Raw genomic sequence first — 19,022 nt, forward strand, 5'->3', positions numbered from 1 at the left:
TTCAGCGACTGGGCTTCTTTCTTGAGCGGGAGGAGAAGATGGGATCGCTGAAATCTAAAGAGACATATTTTTATTGCTATTTCCTAGATTCAGGTGTCGGACCGAAGATGGGAGGGTAGAGGCTTTTCTGGGAGTGTCCAAACCTTATTGATGGGTATTTATAGGCTAGAGGATCCCTATGTCAGAAAGGTTGAGGAACTGCAAAGGCAAACACGTTTATTTTGCTATGCACGTTCTTCCCCATGTGTTTCTTTTTGGTAGTCAATTTGTTGGAATAAATTTGAAGGTGAAACACTCACAACTCACAAAATCTCAAGGAGAAGGAGACAAAGAGCCGCATTCACTTTTATTGATAACTCCTTATCGGTTTCACCTTTTCTAAGGAACAGAAAAGGCAATAGTTAATTTATGGGATAAGTGCACTGAAAGTTCTAAAACTTATCAGGAAAGTGTAATTTAGTCCTAAAACTTTCAAACAGTGCAATAAAATTCTAAAACTTGCCACGAAGACGCAATCGAGTCCTAAAACTTTCAAAAAGTACAATAAAGTCCTAAAACTTATCACGAAAATGCAATCGAGTCCTAAAATGTTCAAAAAGGGCAATCAACGAAAGTAATTGATTGGATCAACTTGACAAGTTTTAGGACTTGATTACACTTTTTAAAAGTTTTAGGACTCATTTGTACTTTTGTAACAAGTTTTAGGACTTAATTAAATTTTTTTAAAATTATAGGACTAAATTACACTTTTGTGACAAGTTCTAAAACTTCTCATAGATTTATCCCTTAATTTATCAAAGCATCTTCTTCCCCATGTATTTTATATTTGTCATGAAACCCGACTCGACTGGAATTATGTATCAACCACCGTTCAAGATTGTTGGGCGGAAATGCAATGATGGCCTGTCAATGGCCATGACGCCACTCCATCATGTGTAGCTTGTGTATGGAAAGAAAAAAAGAGAGACCGTGATGATCCTGACTAAAAGAGAGAGCTTCGTTCAGCTGAAGAAAGGAACACAGATGAGATGATGGCCATTTATTATACGGGACAAAAGGGAAGAAGACGATATCCTTAGTGATGATGTTGGAAGAAAATTTGAAATACTATTGTATTCACTTGTATATAAAAAAGATTACAAGACGCACATATATATAGGATTAACACACGACTCTACGTTTACTCTAGTCACATGAACAGACACGTCTAGATTCATAACATTAAAGGCTATCTTGAAAGACATAACTTACTAGGTAACAACTTTCTAGATTCCAAGTATCAAGATGAACTTGGGTTACGAAGAGTCTCCTTGAGATCTGAAAAATCCTTTGCGATTTCCAACAGCCTCCCTTAAGCCGAGTTCATCTTGACCATGCCGATCATTCTCTTAAGTTTAAGGAAGGAATCTATCTTCAACGGCTTAGTAAACATGTCAGCCACTTGGTCTACCGACTTGCAATATTGTAGCACAGTCTCCTCGGACTTCACTAGATCTCGAATGAAGTGGTATTTTATATCAATGTGCTTGCTTCTTCCATGGAAGACTGGATTCTTTGCAAGGGTAATTGCTGACTTATTATCACAATAAATCACCGTCGAATGCTCTTGCTTATGCTGTAACTCAACGAGCATCGAACGCAGCCAAACTGCTTGAGTAGCACAATAAGCTGCTGCTATGTATTCCGCTTCAGCACTAGACAAAGCAACCACCCGCTGCTTCTTTGAAGCCCAAGAAAAAATTCCATTTCCTAAAGAGAAAACATACTCGGAAGTACTCTTTCTTTCTTTAATATCACCTCCCCAATCACTGTCTTATATCCCACAAGCTGAAAATTATCAGAAGCAGTGTAGAATACACCATCATTCACAGTACCTTTAATGTATCGCAGAATTCTTTTTTTTTTTTTGGTAAGGTATCGCAGAATTCTTTTCGCTGCCTGAAAGTGTGATTGTCTAGGATGCTCCATAAATCTGCTTACCATCCCAACACTAAAAACAAGATCTGGCCGAGTAGAAGTCAAATATCTCAGACTTCCAACTAGCCTCTTGAAATACGTGGGATCAATTTTGGAACCACTTCCGTCTTTTGTCAACTTCAACCTTTCTTCCATGGGAGTGCTGATTGGTTTACAAGTAGCCATCTTGAAACGCTCAAGAATATCCTTGGCATACTTTTGTTGACAAATAAAAATACCATCCTCCGATTGTGTAACTTCTAGGCCGAGAAAATAATACATCAGACCCATGTCTACCATCTCAAACTCATGAGTCATAGCCTCCCTGAAATCACAAATCATCTCTTGACAATCTCCAGTAAATATGAGATCATCGACATATAAGCAAGTAATGAGCATCTCACCGTTCAAGCTATTCTTAACATATAAAGTATGCTCATAAGGACATCGAGTAAAACCATGATTCAGAAAATAAGAGTCAATTCTGGTATACCACGCTCGCGGTGCTTGCTTAAGGCCGTAAAGAGCTTTCTTCAATTTGTAGACAAAGCCCTCTTGTCCTTTCTTGACATAACCTTCAGGTTGATCCACATACACTTCCTCCTCAAGTACGCCATTGAGAAATGCGGACTTGACATCCATCTGGTGTATTTTCCAATGTTTCTGAGCAGCCAAGGCAAAGATCATACGAATGGTATCCATTCTAGCAACTGGAGCAAATACCTCAAAATAGTCAATCCCGGGTTTTTGTTTGTAACCCTTGACTACGAGATGAGCCTTCAACCGATCAACATCACCATTAGGCTTGTACTTGGTCTTATAGACCCATTTCACACCGATGGACTTTTTGCCTTCCGGGAGAGATGTGAGCTCCCACGTATCATTTTTCTCAATCGCGTGGATCTCATCATTCATCGCGCGAACCCAACCATTATCTTGGGAAGCCTCCTGAAACTTTGTCGGATCACAATCTGCAAAGAGAGCAAAATTGATAATTTCTTCATCAGAGGGATCATCATCATTGGACAAAACACAATCCTTCAAACGAGCCGGTAAAACTCGTTCTCGCCGTGGACGTGATGAACTTTCAGCAAGATTTTCGATAGGATTTTCAACAGAATTCGATGAAGTAACTGCTGTCGAAGTCTCTACTATCGAATCTGCTATCGAACCTGGTTCCACCGAAGCCGCTATTGGTTCAGATTGACTATATGAATCGGGCTGAACCGTCTCCTCCTCATCTAGGACAAAGCGAAACTGCTTCTTTTCTTCCGTGTTCCAAGTCCACTCACCTTCCTCGTTGAAGGTAACATCTCGACTGATTACCACCTTTTTCGTTACCGGATTATACAACCGATAACCCTTGGTTTCATTGCTGTAACCGAGGAAGATGCACTTCTCGCTCTTCTCATCAAGCTTCTTACGAAGCTCATTTGGCACATGGGCATAAGCAATACACCCAAACACACGAAGATGCTGAACTGAAAGGATTCGACCGCTCCACACCTCCGTCGGTGTCTTGAACTCAAGACCTTTAGTGGGACATCTGTTCAACAAGTAAACAGTACAAGCAACCACCTCCGCCCAAAAATGCTTCGGCAAATGTTTAGAACAAAGCATAGTACGTACCATTTCGACAATAGTGCGGTTTTTTCTCTCCGCTACTCCGTTCTGTTGAGGAGTATATCATGCTGTCAATTGATGCTTGATGCCGCATTGCTTGAAGAAGCCGTCACCAACCAAATATTCTGTGCCACGATTAGTTCGGAGAATCCGAATTTTGTGCCCACTTTGGTTTTCGACATAGGCTTTGAACTCCTTGAAAGTATCGATGGTGTCGGATTTCTACTTCAAGAAATAAACCCATGTTTTTCTGCTAAAGTCGTCGATAAAGGTAACAAAATACCTGTACCCGCGATTCGACGATTCACCAAGCGGTTCGCAGAGATCGGAGTGAACTAACTCCAATGGCTTCGACGCTCTCCATGATTTTCCTGAAAGAAAGCTTTCTCTGGACTTCTTCCCAATGACACATGATTCACATATCTCCTTTGGAGAAGAAATTTCGGGCAGACCTCGCAGCATCTTCTTTCGACACAACAGCTTCAAGCTGTCGAAATTCACATGTCCGAACCGCTTGTGCCAAAGCCATGAAGAATCTTGCATTGAGGCACTAAAACATGACGTAGCATAATTAATACACAAAGGAAAAAGGCGATTTTGGGCCATTTTTACCTTTGCAATCAATCCTCCTTTGCCATCATGAATCGTGCAAACCTCATCCTTGATGATCATGTGATAGCCTAGCTCGGACAACTATCCCATGCTCAAGAGATTCTCTCGAAGACTGGGAACATAATGAACGTCGGAAATGTTTTGAACCGACCCATCTTTTGTTTTGATTTTAATGCTCCCCTTTCCCGTGATAGGAAATTTTGCATTATTCCCGAACCTCACCTCCGAACGAAAGGTGTCATCGAAATTCGAGAATAACTCCTTCTCGCCACACATGTGATTACTGCATCCAGTGTCTAAGTACAAAACATTCTTCTGGTTCTCCACTGAAACATTACACATGAATAAAAGAGCATTACCATGCTCATCATTGCTTTCAACAAATCTATCGATAGAACTTGCTACTTTAGCATGAAACTTTTGACCACCAATCCTTTTACTTCAACACTCAGATTTATAATGCCCATACTTTTTACAATTAAAACATTGAATATGGGACTTATCTGTTTGTTGTCGAGGTTGCTTCTCCTGCCGCCTTTTATCTTTCTTTTGAGTAGAAAGATTTTTTTTTTCATCGGGTAACACCCACTGGCTTTGTAGAGCCTCCTCCACCGTCTTGGACTTCTCCTTGAGTCATTGCTCGTGCATTTGTAGAGAGCCAATCAACTCATCCACGGTCAAAACTGAGAGATCACGGGATTCTTCAATGGAAGTCACAATATATTCGAACTGCAACGTTAGCGTCCGAAGAATCTTCTCGATGATCACCAAAAGTCTCACCATTGGCCTTCATTTGATTGACAAGAGCCAATACGCGTGAGAAATAGTCAGAAATGGACTCCGACTTTTCCATCTGAAGGAGCTCGTATTGTCGACGAAGAGTCTGAAGCCGAACCTTCTGGACCTTCTCAACGCCTTTGTAAATTTTGATGAGAGTATCCCATGCTTCCTTCGCCGTCTTCGAATTCGCCACTTTTTCAAAGATTGATGAATCTATCGCTTGAAAGATGTAAAAGAGAGCCTTGCGATCTTTCTTACGATTTTCTTTTATCGTCCTCTGCTCCTCCGTTGTCGAATCTGCCGCTGCTTCTGGCTCGACGAATCCTTCTTCGATAATCTCGGTCAGCTCCTGGAATCCGAATAGCACCTCCATCTGGATCTTCCAATGCTCAAAATTCTTCCCATCAAACCTTGGGAGTTGAGGTTGGACATTCTTGGCACTACTCACGGAATCCATCTGACTCGAGATCTTTCAAAACTTAGCCAACTGGCTCTGATACCAAATGTTGGAAGAAAATTTGAAATACTGTTGTATTCACTTGTATATAAAAAAGATTACAAGACGCACATATTTATAGGATTAACACACGACTCTACGTTTACTCTAGTCACATGAACAGACATGTCTAGATTCATAACATTAAAGGCTATCTTGAAAGACATAACTTCCTAGGTAACAACTTTCTAGATTCCAAGTATCAAGATGAACTTGGGTTACGAAGAGTCTCCTTGAGATCTGAAAAATCCTTTGCGATTTCCAATAGCCTCCCTTAAGCCGAGTTCATCTTGACCATGCCGATCATTCTTTTAAGTTTAAGGAAGGAATCTATCTTCAACGGCTTAGTAAACATGTCAGCCACTTGGTCTACCGACTTGCAATACTGCAGCACAATCTCCTCGGACTTCAGATGATAATTCGACCCCTCGTATGATGGGATAGGCCGGCCTAATGACCGATGCCTCTTTTCATGAGGAAAATCTGCCGCACATGGATTTGTTTAATTGCATAAGGAACTCTCTTACGTAAGAGTTCCTCCAGTATATTAGGAGCTCTCGGATCGTAGTTGAAGAGTGTCTTGGTGCACTCCGTGAGTTCATTTTGTTGGTTGCAATTAAACCCGAGTGGTTTAGCCAATTTACTCTGTGATAATTCGACCATATAAATTTAATGTCCGATTTATATCCTCGTTTCTTGCATTTTATTCAACGACTTCTTATATATACGATAGAGTGAATCTAGACAATATCATCTGATTTCGACGTCTGATTGATATATCATGTCACTAACGTGTAGTGCACAAAAGAAAAAAAGCTCATGATCGGCTCGCGCTGTGTGTCTTGACTTGGAATAAGACGTAGACGATGATGGTGCGTTTGGAATTAATTCAAAACTTGTACGAGTGATATGTTTTACATTTTTTGAGGGGGAAAACAGAGTTCAGTTCAGAGAGATCTATAGTTTATTCGTATGAACTAATGAATGAGGCCATCGCTGGTTTGGAAAGTAGCCTGAAACAATTTTGAGTGCAGGATCATTTCGCATTAAGAAGGACAGTGGCGCAGCCATATCTGTTTTTTAGAAAAGATAAAACTCAGCAATACTAGAGGCCTCCTAAATTAGCTCAATATTTATAAAACCTTTCCAAAAATTGAATTAGGTAATTGTTGTTTCTTGTTCTTATTGTGATGCACCTTGGGGGACCGGTGGACCCGTTATGCGACTAGACGAACCGACGGGCTCGAAGTCAACGATCTTGGATTGAGCTCAAATTTGGTCAGCTGAAGCGAAACGGCGTGCTGATCAATACTCACTGCTGTTGGCCGTGACTAATGATGGATTTTCGCGATTCGGGGTCGTTTAGATGGGTTTTTCTATTTTTTTAGTATTTTTTATAGGTTAATTTAGTAAATGGCAGTTTTGTAATTTTACGTTTTGATATTTACTAATCCTAGTAGGGTTAGGTTTGGGGATATGTAAACTTGTTTTAGGGTTTCGTTTGATGAGACTTTTGGATATTTTGATTTGATAATCATACTTGGAGGACGAATTGTTCTTCTGTCGAATTTTCTTGTTCAGTCAATCTTTCTATCGCGTTTCGGCATCAATTGGTATCAGAGAACAGGTTGCTTGAATCAATGGCTGAACAGAATCGCGGTCGTGGACGGCGGGCTCGTGGTGGCCGGGGGCGTGGAGGCATTCCTGAAGCAGACGACCAACCGCGTCTAAGAGATCTGCGAGACGTAGAAATTGAAGAACAGAGAAGGCGAATCCAGGATTTGGAGCGACAACTTGCGGAGGCGAGGTTGGGCGTTCAATCCGAAGAAGAAGAAGAATCTGAGGATCCATCCGATGATGAAGAAGAGGACGTAAACCCTTCCGGGGTTCTGAACCAGGGGCGAAATCGAGGATTACGACCTGGAAATCAGCGCTCTTCGCAAATTTTCGGGATGAAGATCGAGATTCCCGAGTTTAATGGTAAGGCTCATCCTGATGAGTTTATTGATTGGTTACATATAGTAGAGAGGATCTTTGATATTAAGGATCTGACTGAAGAGCAGAAAGTTAAATTAGTGGCTATTAGGCTACGAAAACATGCCTCGATATGGTGGGAGCATGTGAAAAGGCAGCGTGCTAGAGAGGGGAAATCAAAAGTAAACCGCTGGGATAAGATGAAGAAATTGTTGCAAAAGAAATTTTTACCTACTCATTATAGGCAGGAGGCATTTATTGAGTATCACAACATTAAGCAGCGAGATTTAACGGTCGAGCAGTATACCGAGGAGTTTGATCATTTGCGGATGCGTTGTGATGTGGCTGAGGAAGACGAGCAAACAATTGCTCGATATTTGGCAGGCTTGCGGTATGAAATTTCTGATGTTGTCCAATTACAGCAATATTGGACCTATGAGGATGTGTGCAGGTTGGCCTTGAAGGTGGAAGGTCAGTGTAAAAGGAAGAACGTGAATTCCAAATTTCAGAATCGTTGGTCAGGCAAAGAATCCCGAGGAAAAGCGGGAACATCTGCAGCAAATTCGACACCAGTCACAGTTAAGGATGTGAGTTCTAAACCTACATCCAAGGAGGGGCAGAGTAGTGCTGGAACTAGCATGGGAGGAACTGCAATCAAGCGGTGTTTCAAGTGTTAGGGATTCGGGCATTTTGCTGCTGATTGTCCGAACCGACAGATTGTAACGCTTGTTGATAATCCAGTCTTTGATGAAGGTCCAGTTTATGATGAATCTGAAGGCGAAGAAGAGGATGCGGATGTAGAACAGGAAGGGATTATCTATGCTGATTCTGGTGAGTCCCTAGTCGTTAGAAGAATATTAAATGTTGTCGTAGCGGACGATGAATCGTGGCTTAGACATAATATTTTTCATACTAAGTGCACTAGTAGAGGAAAAGTATGCAGCATGATAATAGATGGTGGGAGTTGCGAGAATGTGATGTCCACGACTATGGTGGAAAAGTTGGGGTTCAAAACAGAAGATCATCCTCAACCATACAAGCTGTCGTGGCTTAGAAAAGGGAACAAGGTAAAGGTGAGCAAAAGGTGTCTTGTGCAATTTTCGATTGGAAAAAATTACATCGATGAGGTGTGGTGTGATGTAGTCCCAATGGATGCTTGCCATATTTTATTGGGGAGGCCATGGCAGTTTGACAGAAAGACATAGCATGATGGTTTCAGAAATACCTATACCTTCAAGAAGAATAGCCGAACCATTACCCTAGGTCCTTCAGATTTGAGAAAGGAAGTGAAGAATAATCTGCTGTCCAGGTCAGAATTTCAAGAAGAGGCAGTGAACGCGTCTGGGCTTTTTGCCATTGTAGTGATGGAGCGGAATTATGACAGTCCCGAAATTCCTACCCAAATTATGCCCTTGCTTGAGGAGTTTGCTGATGTCGTACCGGAAGAGATGCCACCTGGGTTGCCGCCCATGAGAGACATTCAGTATTGTATTGACTTTATTCCGGGAGCTGTTATTCTTCATAAGGCAGCTTACAGAATGAGTCCTAAGGAACATGAGGAACTGCAGAGACAAGTGCAGGAGCTGTTAGAGAAAGGCGCAATTCGAGAGAGCATGAGTCCCTGTGTAGTGCCGGCCTTACTGGTTCCTAAGAAAGATGGGTCGTGGAGGATGTGCATAGATAGCAGAGCTGTTAACAAAATTACAATCAAGTATCGATTCCCTATTCCACGATTTGATGATTTGATTGATCAGTTACATGGGGCGGTTATCTTTTCGAAGATAGACTTGAGGAGTGGTTATCATCAGATTAGGATGCGACCTGGAGATGAGTGGAAGACGGCGTTTAAGATTAGAGATGGTCTGTATGAGTAGATGGTGATGCCCTTCGGGTTGTCTAACGCGCGCGAGCACTTTTATGAGGCTGATGAATCAGGTTTTTCGTCCTTTTACTGGCCAATTTGTTGTCATTTATTTCGATGATATTTTGGTTTTTAGTACTTCGATTGAGCAACACGTGCAGCACTTGAGAAGAGTATTTGAGACATTGAGGGAGCAGAAATTATATGCTAATACCAAGAAGTGTCACTTTTTAACTGATCATGTAACCTTTTTGGGTTATATTGTGTTGAAGGAAGACATTTAGATGGATCCAGTTAAGGTCGAAGCCATTACGAATTGGGGGGTTCCGAAGAATATTCATGAGGTACGCAGCTTTCATGAGCTAGCGTCCTTTTATAGGAGGTTTATTCGAGATTTTAGCACTATTATTGCGCCTCTTACGGATTGTCTGAAGGGAGACAGATTTGTGTGGACCAAAGAGGCAGACGTTGCGTTTCAGTTGTTGAAGAAAAAAGTGACTGAAGCCCCACTTTTAGTGCTTCCAGATTTTTGTGAGGTTTTTGAGGTGCATTGTGATGCCTCAGGAGTTGGTATTGGGGGCGTCCTGAGCCAGAAAAATAAACCTGTGGCGTTCTACAGTGAGAAGTTGAATTAAGCGAAGAGAAGATATTCGACTTATGACAAGGAGTTTTACGCCATAGTGAGGAGCTTAGAGCATTGGAGGCACTATCTTATCTCGAAAGAATTTATTTTGTATTCTGACCATGAAGCCTTGAAGTACATTAATGGGCAGCATAAGTTGAATGCTAGGCATGCAAAGTGGGTGGAGTTTCTTCAGGTTTTTAGTTTTGCCATTAAACATACGGCAGGAGCGCTGAATAAAGTAGCAGATGCATTGAGCAGAAGACATTCTCTACTGTCTACAATGCGGGTGAGAGTTTTGGGCTTTGATTCTTTTAAGGATTTGTATGTTGATGATCCTTCTTTTGGAGATATTTGGAGGAAGTGCAAAACAGGGCCCTTTCAACAGTTTTTGGTTGTGGAGGGTTTTCTTTTCAAAGGCAACAGGCTGTGTATCCCTCAGTGTTCTTTGAGGGAATCCATTATTACTGAGAGTCATGCAGGGGGTCTAGCTGGGCACTTTGGAGTGGATAAGACGATGGCCTTACTGTGTGAGCACTTTTATTGACCCCGAATGGAGCGTGACGTGACTCAATTTGTAGAGAGGTGTAGAGTATGTCATGTAGCAAAAACCAGAGGTACCAATGCTGGTTTATATATGCCTCTACCTGTTCCCGATGCTCCCTTGGAGGATGTCAGCCTTGATTTCGTCTTGGGATTGCCAAGAACACAGCAGAATAAGGATTCCATAATGGTGGTTGTCGACAGATTTTCGAAGATGGCTCACTTTATTCCCTGTAACAAGACCTTTGATGCTTCACAGGTTGCTCGATTATTTTTGCAGGAGATTGTTAAGTTACATGGAGTTCCCAAGTCCATAACTTCAGATCGTGATGTGAAGTTTGTGAGTCACTTTTGGCGCACTCTTTAGAGGCACATGGGAACCAGATTGCAGTTTAGTTCCTCTTATCATTCTCAGACTGATGGTTAGACAGAAGTTGTCAATCGAAGCTTAGGGAATTTGCTGCGGAGTTTGATTGGAGATAATCCACGACAGTGGGACTGGGCATTGCCTCAGGCAGAATTTGCATATAACAGATCTGAGAACCGAACCACAGGCAAGACTCCTTTTGAGGTGGTTTATGGGCGTAATCTAATTACTCCATTAGATCTCACACCGATACCAATTCTCAAGCAATTTAGTTCGGAAGCTGAAGAACATGCAAAGCATATCAAAGAGCTGCATTCCCAGGTCCATAATCAGATCAACAGGCAGAACATGAAATATAAGCAGCGCGTGGATATACGCAGGAAAAGAGTCATCTTCAAGGAAGGTGATCTAGTTTGGATTCACCTTAGGAAAGAACGATTTCCGGGGGGTAGGCTTGGCAAGCTTCAACCTAGAGCTGATGGACCCTTCAGAGTTTTGGAGCGAATTAGTGACAATGCTTACAAGATCGAATTGCCGGGTAAGTATAATGTATCCGGAACTTTTAATGTAGCAGATTTATCACCTTACTGCGCTGAAGAGGAAGAAGATCCTGAGGAGATTGACGACAATGAAGGCGAAGCATATTCGAGACGAATCTTTCTCTAGCAGGGGAGGATGATGCACCTAGGGGACCGGTGGACCCGTTATGTGACTAGACGAACCGACGAACTCAAAGTCAACGATCTCGGATTGAGCTCAAATTTGGTCAGCTGAAGCGAAACGGCGTGCTGATCAATACTCACCGTCGTTGGCCGTGACTAACGATGGATTTTCGCGATTCGGGGTCATTTAGATGGGTTTTTCTATTTTTTTAGTATTTTTTATGGGTTAATTTAGTAAATGGCAGTTTCGTAATTTTACGTTTTGATGTTTACTAATCCTAGTAGGGTTAGGTTTGGGGATATATAAACTTGTTTTAGAGTTTCGTTTGACGAGACTTTTGGATATTTTGATTTGATAATCATACTTGGAGGACGAATTGTTCTTCTGTCAAATTTTCTTGTTCAGTCAATCTTTCTATCGCGTTTCGGCATCAACAGGAGGACGAATTGTTCTTCTGTCGAATTTTCTTGTTCAGACAATCTTTCTATCGCATTTCGGCATCATATTGGGTCATATTTGGGTAGTAAATCATACTAAGCATAGAATTTGACTTGGCTCTAGTTACTAGTTGGTTCGACATGCTCAACCCAACCATTGTTGTCATGCCCAGCACCCTACGAGCTTGCAACACCCCGCTTGGTCGTTAAGTATGCGACTTCTCAGGACTAGTCTCCGACCCGATACAAACGAGCTAAGAGTAACACATCCGGAAGCAACTCGAACACTCCATTCAACATTCAATTAAACGGGATAGTAAAAAGACAAATGAAACAGAACAACAAACCACTTTATAAACATAACGTTACTTACAACGGTACACCAAACAAGCCTTACTAGAGGCCTCCACTACAAACCACACACATATTCAAAAAGGATCGGGTGGTCGATCTACCTAACTTCTCTACTAAAAAGAGGGCATCCAAAAGATAGGATCCCTATCTTCACCTACTGAAAACTCCGTCAACATATGCTCCATATTCGTTGGGACCCCAAAACGTTGCGGAGGGCCATTGAGGTTCATGGTCGGGGGTCTGAAAGGTTTGAATTACAATAATGAGAATAAATCTCAATAAGTAAACTCCCTAAACCTCGATTAGGGTAACACGTACCTCCGGATCACCCTAATCATGCAATCCTACTAACATAGCAAAAACCTTTCCTTGGCACAACCAACTTGCAATTCATAAAAAAAAAATGTTCTAAAGAACACCCAATGGTATCACCATACCACACGTACTCACCAAACACAAACAAATCATGGCATTGCATAAACATGCATATCGACAGTTAATAATCCAGACATGCTCAAATATCACTCTTGAACACAAAGCATTCCCCAATGCAAATAACACTTATTGTTATCTAAATTATTCACGACCCCTCGGGCCACACCGAACCCCTGCCGGTCTTCCGATCTAGCCGGGCATCGTCCCGCTACTTCGGGTGCGGCAACGTTGGGGATCAATCCCCCCGGCAAGCCAGGTACCCAACGGCATTCTAATAAGGAGCATCGATCCGGCCTCCATCGCGATCGGCAACGTCTAGAACCCTCGCCTAGACGGCATCCGAACTCCCGTCGAGCATCGTCTAGAACTCCTGCCTAGACAGAACTTGTCATGGCCATGCACGCAAACAATCACTCATTGCCAATTTTCATCTTTCTTAATTAGCCAATGCAGAGTGTTTATGACGTGCATTTTCCTACGAACGAACATGTCATGAATTGCACTCATAACCATATCAAACATCATTATCTAGTCACAAATTACCATGATGCACCAAGATTAGCCATGATTAACCACACGATCCATTATCAAGCCACAAGATTAATGTTTAAGCATAAGATCCACCATTGATAATCCATTTCGGCCACATGATTGTCATCACAACCACACGATCAAACATTGATCACTTAATCAGCCATGACTAAACTAATTAATCACATGATCAAACAATTAGGACATGATTAACCATTCTAGGCCACACGATTAACTATGATCACATGATCAGCCAATCCAAACCACATGATCAACAATCAACACATGATCAGCCATGATCAAACCATTCTAACCACATGATTAGTTATTAGCACAAGATCAATCAATCTAAGCCACATGATTACCCTAATCATATGATCAGCCACATAAGCCATATGATTAACATCAAACCACATGATTAACCGATAATCAGCCATACACTAATTAGCCCTAGATTAGCCCACAATTAGCTACTAATTAGCTCATAATTAACCACTAATCAGCCCCTAAACTAGTCCATTAGTCACCCATCAACCTAATCAAGGTTTAGGAAGTTGCTTACCACTAATCCTAAGCCAAAGACCCAACTAAACCAGCAGCAATAGCCGGCGGTCGGTGCAGCAACTCCGGCGAACGGCGAGTGGCAAAATGGCGAAACGACGAACGGTGGCTGACACGGCGGCTGGTCACGACTTGAACGGCGGCTAGGGGCGGTGGCATGATGGTGCTGGTGGTGGACGGAGGTGGCTGGTCGGTGTGGTGGGGTGTGAGTGAGAGTGAGAGTGAAAGTGAGTGACGAAAGGGCTAATATGAAAAAATGATGGGAAGAGAGAGAATGGCTGAATAACATCATCCAAATGGAGGGTTGAGATCACTTCTTGGTCCCCAAGTTAAGATCCAAAGGCTAGGGTTGATTCTTGAAAAGGTTTCTAGAAGGGGCAATTAGGAAAATAACCAAAGTAAGAAGGGCAAATCTGTCCATGAAATTCAGAATCACTAGGGGGGGTACAAAGACTAACATGCCCTCCCACTCAACCAAGAAGTTCTAGAACACTAAGGGGTGAAAGGGTCTTTTCCAATTCCCGGACCAAAATTCACTTTTCCAAGAATTTCCGAGCAAACCGATAACTAAGCGAGCTTAATGTGGCAACGGCCAATATAATAATTTTGATATCCTTGAAAGTTCGATACCCAAGTTCGGATTCCAATTCATGGCCAAAATTGATCAATTGTGACTTTAATGTATCTCAAACTAACGGGCAGCTTTTAGGTGTTATGCGTATTCAACCCGTGGTTGATTCGATATCAAGCCACGTTTAAGTTTACTAAAACCATGGTGACCTCGGTTGTCATGTAATTGCGAGGGTCAATCACTAGTTCCAAAGGACACGATCGTTAGAAATTGGTTTAGGAATATTCGTAATTCAAACAATGGCCAAACGGAATCACCCGCGACCCAATTGTATAACATTGGCAAATCATTCCATAACCATCCTTGGATCGGTCTATAATGGCCCAAAATATCCCCTCGTCAATCCTTATGGTCGAAGTGTCAATCCAGGGTCGAGTTCTTAGGTCGTGCGTACTTAATTCCTAACTAGTCATTCCCTAACGGTTAGTCATCTCATGAGTGATCAATTCAGAGTGAGATTTAACTGAAAGTGCATCGATGAGATAATTATTTCATAAATCCCGAAAATTGATCGAAATTCAGAATTTCACAATTGTTGTTGGGATAATTTCTTCCATTAACTTCTTTTTTTGGTTAGGCCTAGTATTTGTATTAACTGTTTACGTGATATGTGATTTAATTTCATACTATTATAGTGGTTGCTTGCTTTAATTAATGCAATTCGAATTTCAAATCCTACGAACAAAAATTAAAGGAAAAAACCACTCCCAATACACGTCTACTTGTCACATGAACATATCAAAAATATTAAATTTGGAGAGGAAGTTGACTTGTAATATAAAAAAAAGAGGTTGAATGGCTGGTTTGGGTAGGGACAGGTGACAGATATGGATTCTTAGGCCGGCAGCTTTTTCGCCCCATTTTGATTAAAACACACATTCTTTAATTAACTGGCCCGTATACCCTTATTCTCATTCTTCAATGTATTATTTTTTTAAGGATTAATATCCGAAAAAATCTCAAAGTGGTGCATCTGTGACAAATTTATCCTCAACTAATTTTTTTACCACCAAAAACCCCAAATTGGTACGCCTTTGACAAATTTACTATTTGTTAGTTTCCGTTAAATTTTTAGTGTTAAATGACACGCAGCAGTTAATGGATGTACCAGTTTTGGGTTTTATCCTCTGTTGGCCACGGGTATACCGGTTTGTGATTTTTTTTTTGTATTAATCTTGTTTGATGGAAACCAACGGAGGGTAAATTTGTCACAAATATACTAATTTGGGGTTTTTGGTGGTTAAAAAATTAGTTTGGGGTAAAATTGTCACTGGTGTACTAGTTTGGGATTTTTTATGGTCAAAAAATTAGTTTTGGGTAAATTTGTCACATGTGTATCAGTTTGGTGTTTGTCGTCGCATTAAACTTTTTTTTATTGGGCTAACCAACAAAACTAACTTCATATGTGTAATCTCTTTCATCAGTTTCATAATATAAATGCCCCATTGCGTCCAACAAGAGATCATCTTATCATGCATCATGTTATCATTTTGTCTAAAGAAGGTTGCTACTTTTAATTTATGGTCTCATAGTTTTAATAACAAAAGATGTATAGAAGATTAGAAATTTTCTTTATGATGGCTTATAAATACACAATTGATCACCTATTTTCAATTCAAATAATAAGAGCGAGTCTATATTTCAAAGTTGAGAATTGAACTTGTATCTAATTATCTAACCAATCTTGACCTTGTGGGTGTTTTTCTAGAATAGTTTGTAGGTTTTTAAGTTTATTTTTTTGATCGGAATTGTAGGTTTTAAAGTTAAACACGACTTATTTGTGCTTATTTTGAGCTTTTATCATTTTAATCCGAATTACAAGATGGGGTTGAAAATCTAATTATACATCAAATTATTTTAGATAAAAGTTTTAAACATATTTCAACATTTTGATCCACTTGCTATGAGATTGAAGTTATAATCGATATTGATATTTTCTTCATGGTAGAAGTAGAACAACGAGAAGTTACTTGATTTTCCTTTTTTGCTTATCTTTCGTTTCTATTCGATCTAAATATAAATATGTTTAACGTTTAATCATATTTCTAACAAATTAACCTTTTCGACATTATGATAAGTTTTTTTTCCATTTTTGTTCAAGATCGACTAGATAACTGGATTAAAATTTAGATTTCAACTTTGAAACATAGTTTCACTCAAACTATTTGATAAAAACTAGGCAACTAAATGTATAAGCCGTCATAAACAGAAATTTTTAATCTTCTATATAGCTTTTGTGATTAAAAATATGAGATCATTATTAAAACTAACAACCTTCACTAGGCAAAGCATGATGCATGATAAGATGAAGTCTTGTTGGGTGTAACGGGCTGGCGAACTTTTAATGCCTTCTTTTTTTGTTAAATAATTTTACTTCTTATGTTAGGTTGGCAGCGTACGTGTTTCTATATAATTAACAAAAAAGTTCTTTTATGTTGTTATTTTATTTTACTAGGAACTCAGTTCCACGAAATTTATAATTCGCGCACCCCACTCCACACTCAGCATGTCCCGACATGTCTTCCATCATCCGATTGCCACGTTAACTTTTTAAATATTATACTTTTGGTCATTTCTAGTTCTAACGTTGAACCAAAGCCAACATATAAAATTGATAAAAAAGCAACATATTAAATTGGTTTTAAATAAGAATTAATATCATGAAAAATCCTAAACTGGTACATTTATGATAAATTTATCCTCCGTTAACTTTTATCGTCAAATTGCTGAGTTGGATGACACTAGCAGTTGACGGTTGCACCCGTTTGGAGTTTTACTCTCCGTTTGTCACAGGCATACTAATTTGTGGTATTAATCTAATTTAACGGAAACTAACAGAGGGTAAATTTATCACAAATGTACCGATTTAGGGTTTTTTATGGTCAAAAAATTAATTTGAGGTAAATTTGTCATAGACATATCAAATTTGGATTTTTTGTGATATTAACCAATATCAAACCTTAAACATTACTAGTTTGTCTTGCTTTTAATGGTTAAAAACCCATCAGTATTTTTTATAAAAATTTATATATACTCGAGATTTACTCTATATAGTAAATTAAACCATCCTAATAATTATCTCATTATATATATAATCATGCTACAAACTATTTACATAGCACAACTAATACCGCATATGTCGTCAATTTCCAGTTGCAACCTATGTGTTAGCATCAAATATTTGTTTGTGACAATAAGTGTCACGCCTCGAACCCTACGGCGCGCGAGCACCCCGACTAAGGTCGAATTTGTACGACGTCCCAGGACGCGTCGCCGACCCAACACCCAACACAGAGATCAAGACACATGCGGAAGCAACACAAACACCCGCACAATTAAAACACCAAGACCTAGGATAGCACAAGCAACCAACCACATTATGAATATACACTTGCATTAACAACAGGGCAGCATATACAATATCCATTTACAGCATCAGCACAAAAATCAAAAGCGGGTCAACGGCCACTACTAACAAAAAGGGTAAGTGGCCCGGGTGGTCAGTCTAAACTCTAACCTAAGGTGGGGCTCCAATCAAAAAGGTACTGGCCCGACCAAACTGAGACTAAGGCTAACCCTACGAAACTCAGTCCGGGTCGGATCCCGAGGACTCAGAGGAACTGTCAGATAGCTCGACCTCGGAGTCTAGGGAATCCAGCTCGGACTCGGCCTCTGCCGGCTCCTCCTCAGAATCCATCTCCTCATGCTCGCCCGCCTGCTCGGGGTCCTGCTCTATCGGCTCTGGCTCCTCGTCCGACTCCATCGGCTTCGGGCCCAATCCACCGGCTCCTCGTCCATCGGGTCAAACTCGTCAACCTCCCAGATAACAGGCCGACGGCCAGAACTAGAACTCCCCTCGGACGTGTACTCGGGGCTCGCCAGGTCTCCATCCTGACACTGGGGATCTACCTCACCTAGCCCGTTGAACGGGACGTCAAAAGTCCTAAGAGGTCCAAACGTCCCAGAATAGTCTCTAAAGCACCAAGCTATGTACTCGTGGGCCTGGAAATGCTGCTCGCCCACATCAACCCATACGGTGGTGAAATGTCTAATATATGTATCCCCATTCCCTACGGGGTACTCGATCACGTCCCGATCTATCTGAGACGGGATCCCAAAACGTATAGGTACCTCAGCCATCTTCGGGGCCGGGGGTCTGAAAAGTTGTGTTTTGACAACAATGAGAACGAATCTCAGCGAGTAAAACCCCCTAAACCTAAACTAGGCTAACATGCCCCTCCTGACAGGCAGACAAAACGCAAATAACCAGTAACAATTGACAATCAATTGACCTAGGCCATCGGGCCCAGATCAAGCACACAATTGACCCTGCAGGTTAGGCATAATATAATCACCACAATGGCACATACTCGACAGGCTTATTCACACTTATGCCATACACATGCTCATGCTCATTAATGCCTGCATTACACACGAGTCACCGACACTCACATGCTTGCACACTTGCCAATGTACTCTTGCACACATATGCCATCAATATGCCAAGCTCATGATCCGGCTCAATAATGCACACTTGCACACTGCCAATTTCTCATTTAGAGCTCGACCCGCGTAA

The 19,022-nt window shown here is 41.0% G+C and overlaps 1 protein-coding gene across 1 annotated transcript; it reads left to right on the forward strand.

Moving 5' to 3' along the window:
* The first annotated feature begins 7,641 nt into the window (after positions 1 to 7,641).
* Positions 7,642 to 9,315, forward strand: LOC115661510 (uncharacterized). The gene is made up of 3 exons (XM_056311673.1): positions 7,642 to 8,113; positions 8,195 to 8,272; positions 8,705 to 9,315. The coding sequence occupies exons 1-3, from the start codon at positions 7,642 to 7,644 to the stop codon at positions 9,313 to 9,315; spliced, it is 1,161 nt and encodes a 386-aa protein (XP_056167648.1).
* The last annotated feature ends 9,707 nt before the right edge of the window (positions 9,316 to 19,022 follow it).

Source organism: Syzygium oleosum, unplaced genomic scaffold, assembly GCF_021117445.2.
Source record: "Syzygium oleosum isolate NSW1041296 unplaced genomic scaffold, Sole_v2.1 Sole_v2.05, whole genome shotgun sequence".
In the NCBI taxonomy this organism is placed as follows: Eukaryota; Viridiplantae; Streptophyta; class Magnoliopsida; order Myrtales; family Myrtaceae; genus Syzygium; species Syzygium oleosum.

Bases quoted from the DNA above. Each gene is read 5' to 3' on its own strand.
- LOC115661510 (XM_056311673.1), top strand. From the start codon at position 7,642: ATGAAGAAATTGTTGCAAAAGAAATTTTTACCTACTCATTATAGGCAG. The intron at 8,114-8,194 runs GTTAGGGATTCG...TCTTTGATGAAG, and splicing joins AATCAAGCGGTGTTTCAAGT to GTCCAGTTTATGATGAATCT. The intron at 8,273-8,704 runs GTGAGTCCCTAG...CCATTACCCTAG, and splicing joins GATTATCTATGCTGATTCTG to GTCCTTCAGATTTGAGAAAG.